A 7675-nucleotide genomic window follows, 5' to 3' on the forward strand; every position below is an offset into this window, starting at 1 on the left:
TCTGACAGACAAGCAATTTGTGGAGCAGTGAAAGATAAATCCCTTATTGTGGAGTTAAGCATTAGTTACAGTGTCGACCCCACCCTTAGCCCAGTGCCTTGACCCACTTACTTTCCAGGAGCTGGAAAGTAAGTGGTCCTGGTGGTGAATTAGGGTACACAGTAATTTTTATTTCATTCCCTGTCCCCCAGACATATCTATCTAACACAAATATTCTGAAAACGTATACCATCTCTGATGAAAGACTACATGATAGAAAAGAAATAAAAAGGAATAACAAGTTATCACACAAACGTAGACATAATTTAAAACTTTAAATTTTAACTTTAAATTTTAAAAATTTAAATTTAAAAATTTAAATTTTACATTTTAAACTTTAAATTTTAAACTTTTAAATTTTTTGTGATGTTGGGCAATTATCTTGTTTGAGCTTATGTGTTGTTTTTTAATTGTGATTTTTAACAAGAGTTTCCAGAAAGGTTGGGTTTTCATTCATTCACTGATGTGCATTTTCTTCCTTCTCTCCTCTTTCCCCCTCTCCCAGTTCACCCTGCAGTGCACTCCTTTTCCATATTTTTAATTGTCTTACGTATAATGCATAATCGTAACAACAGTAGCTATTCCATAGAGTAGTCATACAGTTCTTGGGATAATCCTTGACCATTTGACACAAAGTCTACTCTACGATACATACTCAGAAATGGTAGCTTCCTTTTCTTTATGCTGTGTTGCAGGGCTGGGGCTTAGTCTATGGTCACTTTGGAAACAATCTCGTGAAACAATTTCTATGGTCACTTTGGAAACAATCTCGTGAAACAATTTCTCAAGAATGATGAGACCAGTGAGGGTTCTGAGCACCTTGCAGCCTCTTACCTGATGATGGTCAGAGGGATGAAGTACACCAGGAAGGCCACAATAGTCATGTACGGTGTCCAGTAGGAGTCATCTGGCCATAGGGCCCAGCATTGCTCTTCTCCATTGGAGAGTTTCCGTTTTCCAAATATGATCAGTGTAGGAATGGAGAACAGGAAGGACAGGGTCCAGGCAATCATTATGAGGACCTTGGCTTGCTTTTCTGCTCAAAGAAAAAGAGAGAGAGGGATGTCTAGACTTCTAGAAACATATTGGGGAGCACACCTGGAACCTAGTGTGAAAGTCACCCTGGGCCATCATTGATTCTCACAACTCTTAGAGATTCAGTTTGTCATGTGTGAAATGGGGGCAATAGTACCTGCCACAGAGGCCTGACGTAGGACCAGAGAGAGAAAACTTTCAGAGTAGCTAGCACTCGGCCTGGCATGAAATTGCTGCTGCCAATTTTTCACTTTCTGATTTACAGACCTGATTATTGCAATTCCAATGCAGCTAGTTCTCTAGTGTTAGGAAGCTCAATTTGTGGCATCCATAAATGGTAGGTTGCTTTGCAAATACAAAGTTGTATCCCCCAACGTGTGCTCAGTGCCTGTGATTTCACTGACTCTGGACACATGTGGCAGGCCCATCCAATCTTTCCCCATTGCATTCAGTGCTACAATGCACTGAACAATATTTGAGAGTTGCTGCCATGTGGAGGAAGTTCTGGTGGCTCAGTTCATAGAGTTGTGCTATTAGCCCAAATACAGCACCTCTCTAGTGGTTCATATCCATTCGTGGCTCTGCGGGAAAAAGATTGGTGATATCCTCCTGTGTGATTTATACCCTCTAAAACCTCATTGGAACATGAGCTAGTAGTCATTTTTGACTCAAAGGAAATGATTCTGTTTTGGGCTTTGAGCCAAGTGTTAAGGAGGATCAAAATTACCCTCTTTTCCTTGTCTGACTAGAATTGTGAGACACAGAAGGAAGACTTAATTCTGTTCTGGTAAATCAGGGGTTTAACCCATCCTTGGCTTGAAAATGAACAATGAGGTTTGGGGTCAGGCAGGAAGCACTGAGCTGACAGGGAAGGAAAGAATGGCTGACATAATTAGTAAAGTTGTTCTGATGGCAAGGGTAGAGTTTTGGAGGCTTTGCAACACTAATAATTGCTCATGCATGGTCTTGTAATTTCACTGGATTGAAAAGCCAAACCCAAACAAAAACAAGCAGTGAGTTGTTGCCGAGTCAGCATATGTTCATGATGACTCCATGTGTGAGAGTAGAACTGTGCTCCACGCTGTTGTCAGTGACTGATTTTTTCTTTTGTTTTTTAAATTGGTTTGTGTTCAATGATTCATATACCTTGTGTTTCATTCACATATATTGTGTTTTTCAATTTTCTGAAGGTAGATACCCAGTTCTTCCAGCACCATTTTTTGAAGAGGTTTAGTGTCTGGTTTTTCATAAGCAGAGCACCAGGACCTTTTTCTGAGGTTGCTCTGGGTGGGTTTGACCCTCTAGCCTTTAGGTTAGCTTCCCAGAATGCCAACCATTTACACCACTCCCTCTAGTTACATGTGTAAGTCCTAGAACCTTGACTTTTGTGGAAATCTGTGATGTCTGGAGCCCATTAAAGTTCTACTTAATGAAGAAACAATACAATCACTTTTAAGTGAATTGGGCATGAAATGATTTAAGTTAAAGGAAGAAGGAAACTATGATTTAAAATCAACCCTACCAAACCCACTAAACCACTGCCACTGAGTCAATTCTGACTGACGGTGATCCTCTATCAGCTTTCCAAAGCTATAAATCTTTATGAGAGGAGACTCCCCATCTTACTCCCTCAGCAGAGAAACTCATAGATTTATACCGTTGATCTTTTCTGTAGCAGTCTGGCATCTTATGCACTGTATCACCAGTGCCCTTTAAACTCCACCAAGGGATGTAAAGATATTTTCCCAATGTTGAATCAGGATATAGGCTTGTTTTCCTGTAAGGTGGTTCTGGGCAGTCCTGGAAAGTTTTCTTTGTCTTCAGAGGAAGCTAAGAATTGAGAGGATGACCATGAATAGCTGGGTGTGCAGCCTGCAAACACACCAAGGCAGAGAAACTGCTGATATTCCAAGGAAACGGAATTTATCTTGAATAAATAATTAGTGTTCAGGGACTGAACTGAAGAAATGCAGCATAGAGAATAGGGAGAGCTGTCTCCATGTCCTTCAAAATGGCTATTACTGGCCTCCAGTCAGAAATCCCAGTTGAAAGTTAGGTGTAAACTGTTTGGTTGTTTTTTTATTTCATTCACAATCATGTGTGAGCTGATTGGTCACCTGGGTTTATTGGATTTACCTAGCAATCATATGTGGGCTGGAAGCCTCTTGTTGAAGTCAATCAGGACCTGGTCAGTGGGACTTTGTATTTAAAAGTTGGTTGGGGCCTTGGGTCTGGTCTTAATTGTGTTTGGGAAGATCATTTTTCTAAGTGGTCTGTTAGTTTGCTGTACTGAGATAACTTGGCATTGCTGTGAACACTGTATCATAATGGTTACCCACGGTGGTTAGTGTTTGATGGAGCTCCCAGATTAAGACAGGTTTAGAGCAATATTGGCATCTACTTCCTAAACAACGTGCATTTGGAAACTCAATGAACATTAGAGAAATGACGATAATTATAGAACAGAGTTCAAATCTTTTATTCATAGCGTTGCTATGAGTTGTACTCAACCTGATAGGACTTAACAACAACAACAACAACATAGCTATTCTAATTCTGGAGTCTTTGGGTGGTCCAAGAGGTTAATGCACTTAGTTACAGATAGAAATAACAGGTTTTAATTCTATCCAGTCACCTACTTTGGTTGTTGCCAGGAGGGACCAGTCCTTAGAGAAGGACATCATGCTTGAAAGGGTAGAGGAACAGCACAAGAAAAGAAGAACCTGAATGAGATGGATTTGACTCAGTGACTGGGGTAAAGGGGGTCAATGTGTCAGACACAGTGACATTGACTCAAGCAAAAGCACGGTTCAGAACTAGGTATATGGGTTTCCTGTAAGTCACAAGTGACGTGATGGCACATCACACTGAGACATATTTGTTATTTTGCCAGTCCTTGGGATGTTCAGTGCTCTTCTCCAACATCAGAGCTTGAAGGCATCATTCTTCTCCTGTCATCTTAATTCATTGTCCAACTCTCAGATGCATAGCAAATGATGGGAAAGACCATGGCCATAGTCCTTAGTCCTCAAATTGGCATCACTATTCTTCAATAATTTCGACAGGTCTTTTTAATATATAAGTAATTTTTATTGTGAGTTCAAAGAAAGTTTACAGAAAACATGGGATTTCCATTCATTCATTGTTACACATTTTCCTTCCTACTGCCCCACCCCTGTTCACTTTTCTCTTAAAAATTTTATTCATTGTTGCACAATTTCCTTCCTCCTCCCACCCTAGTCCACTTGATATGCACCTCTTATTCTGGACTGTTGTCATGCAAATAATACCTAATCATATATTCCCTTTTAAACAGTTAACTCTTTCCTTCATCTGTTCCATTGCAGTGTTTATTATTTATCCTCTCTTTTCTTAGTTTCTTTCTAACACCCATGTCAGTCTCATTTAATAGCAGTGGCATTATGAAGTATTTATCTTTTTGTGACTGAGAAATTTTACTCAGTGTAATATCCTCCGTGGTTAATATTTTACGAATTCCTTGTTTTTAAGCACTGCGTAGTATTCCATTACATGAATATACCACAGCTTCTCTATCCATTCATTTGTTGATGAGCACTTGGGTTGTTTCTATCTCTTTGCTATTGTGTACAATGCAGCAAAAAACACGGTTGTGCATATATCTGTTTGCGTAGCAGCTCTGGTTTCTTTAGGGTTTATTCCCGGTAGTAGAATTTCTGGGTCAAATGGTATTTCTATTTCCAACTTTTCGATAAGTGTCATACTGCCTTCCATAGTGGTTGCACCATTTTACACTCCCACGGACAATGGATAAAGGTTCTAATTTCTTCACAACACAGTGCAATGTATCTCCTGATTTCCTGACTGTGGATATTAAGGGTATTAATTGTGGATCCAAGTAAGACGAAATTGTTGACAGTTTCAATCTTTTCTCCATCTATCATGATGTTATCTATCAGTCCAATGGTAAGAATCTTTATCTTCTTGGCATTGAGATGTAATCCATATTGTGGAAAGATCTGGAAATATATTCAAGAAAAATTAGCCCTTGAAAATCCTATAGAGTAGTTTTACTGTGAACATGAGGAATCACCAGGAGTCAAAATGGTTCCAGTAGCAACAAGAAGAAAGCAATCCATTATAATATTAGTTTAAACTCCAACGTGTTCTGTTTTATTACCTGCCACTGTAGTTCTCACTTCATAACTAGTCAACATTTTCCTGTTTGCTGCCACATCTCTATCTCACCTCCAACCATAAAATTGCCAACTTTCTAAATGTTGTTAGCGTTTTTGATGAAGGGAATAACCACTTAAAAAAAGAACACCAAAACCAACTAACCAAAAACCTAATAAATAATTAAGACCAAAAAGTGGTAAAAATAAAATGATGGCTCCCTTTCCCTTCTCCTCTTGGTTGATTGCCATCGTCTTTGCTTGTGCAATCACATTAATCTCACCTGTCTTCTACCTGTTCTGAGATATTATTCTTTCTTATACTTTTCCCTCTCTTTTAGTACATATGTCTGTTTTACTCTTTAAATCAGTATGTATTGCATTTTCTTCTGTTCTTGTTCTCTGCACATCTAGGATTATTTTTACTTTTTCCCTTTCATTAATGTCATCATACGGCATAGATTATTATACATATTATTTTCCTGTCCACACATATTCATGTCTTTGGATCTACTACCTTCACATTGAGAAGGATGTATAAAATTGAAAGCAGCTGCATTAGATCACAAATGACTTCAAATCTTGGGTTTGTATTTAATAATTGTGTGACTAGTTATTTAACTCTTTAGATTAGAATTGTGTTGCTTGTAAGTTGTAAATTGTCTTAGAATCGAAATTACACAGTTATTGTAAAGTTATTACTTTCCCATTGTCATTCTGACTCATAACCCTCTAAGACAAAGTAGGACCACCCAATAGAGATTTGCCTAGAGGTAAGAATCTGTGCTGCAATCTTGAGGCACGTGGTTTGAATGCACTATCTGCCCTGTGGGAGAAGGATGTGCAGTCTCCACCTGTGCCACATGCTGCTTCTTAACACCTACTGCGCAGTGGGCTATGGGTTGGTTCTGACTCGATGTCACACAACAACAACAATCCTTATGGGAGCATACTCTCAAATATTCCTCCTACGAAGCATCTTGTAGATTTAAATCACTGAAGATGAGCATTTAACCACTGTATCACCATGCATGTAGCACAGAGATTGCACTCAATGAAAATTTTGTTGTTGTTGTTAGGTGTGATCAAGTTGGTTCTGACTCAGAGCAACGCTGTTCACAACAGAACAAAGCCATGCCTTGCCCTGGGTCTTCCTCACAATCATCGCTGGATTTGAGCATAATGTGGCAGTCATGGTGTCAATCATCACTTTGAAGGTCTTAGTCTTTTTCACAGTCGTTCTACTTTACCAACTATCATATCCTTCTCCAGGAAGTCTTTCCTATAACATGTCCAAGTAATGTAATGAAGTCTTAATGCACCTGTTTCTAAGGAACATTTTGGCTACACTTCCTCCAAGACACATTTGTTCATTTTCTTGGCAGTGTATTCAATATTCTTGTGGTATGTTCAATAGTCTTTTGTTAATGCTATAAGTCAAATGCATCAATTATTCTTTGGTACTCATTTTTCATATTTGACTTGTATTTAATTTATTACCTATTGAATACAATATACTAAAATCTCTACCATAAGATAGTTAGCTATTCCTCTACTGAGTGAACTGAAATTTAGCTTTAACATTTTGCTATTCTGAGCAGTGCTATAATATACAATATTATATGCAACACGCCTCCTTCTGCATTCACACTGGTGTTTCTTGAAAGCAGATACCAAAAGATAGAATTTATGTGTCAAAGCAGTTGCACATCGTATATTTTAACCTGTACCAATTTATTTTAGTACAGGTATGTGCCAACAATTAACTAAATTTCCATATCTCCTCACCTCTTTAAATTCCCTGATAACTATAATTATATGCATTCTAGAGCCTTATTCTGTTTATTCCATTAATCCTTTTTATTTAGGAGTAAATTCAGCTGCTGGATTCAAATTTCTCATCTTTTGGTTAAATTATACACTATATCATTGGTGCTCTTTCCTTAACAATTGCCAACTATGGAAATTGTATGGCCAGTTCTCTTTTGTCATAAAGGATCATTATGAGTTATAATAAACATGATGGGAATTCTTTAAAAGCTAAAACAAAACAGTTCCGTTTTCTTTGTGAGAGATTCTTTGCCTTGAACATCATGCTCTTTTAAAAATTATCTATATGGGACCAAATGGACAATAACAAATAAAGGATTAAATAGGAAATTTAAGAGGCTGTGGGTTCTTGTTAATTGGGGAGGAACAACTCAGAAAAGGAGAACGAGAATGCTTGCACAACTTTTAGAATGTATTCAGTATCATGAAATTGCTGTTGCAGAATCTATAGAATTTATGTATATTCTACAACCTGCATTATATAGATGACACAACCTTGCTTGCTAAAACTGGGGAGGACCTGAAGTGTTTGTTGCAGGAGGTCAAGAACTGCAGCCTTCAGTAGGGATCGCATCTCAACATCAAGAAAACAAAGATGCTCACCACTGGGCCAATTG

General features: G+C 38.2%; 1 protein-coding gene across 2 annotated transcripts in view; it reads right to left on the minus strand.

Annotated features, from left to right (window-relative positions):
* The window catches only part of LOC102848666 (neuropeptide S receptor-like), a 304971-nt gene that overhangs the window by 67175 nt on the left and 230121 nt on the right, over positions 1–7675 (minus strand). For both annotated transcript variants that reach the window (XM_006887597.1, XM_006887598.1), the window contains one exon: positions 874–1075. In XM_006887597.1, coding sequence (XP_006887659.1) covers positions 874–1075 — 202 coding nt within the window. The remainder of the gene's footprint in view (positions 1–873; positions 1076–7675) is intronic.

Source organism: Elephantulus edwardii, unplaced genomic scaffold (genome assembly GCF_000299155.1).
Source record: "Elephantulus edwardii isolate Elephantulus edwardi_28Jun2011 unplaced genomic scaffold, EleEdw1.0 scaffold00059, whole genome shotgun sequence".
Classification (NCBI taxonomy): domain Eukaryota; kingdom Metazoa; phylum Chordata; class Mammalia; order Macroscelidea; family Macroscelididae; genus Elephantulus; species Elephantulus edwardii.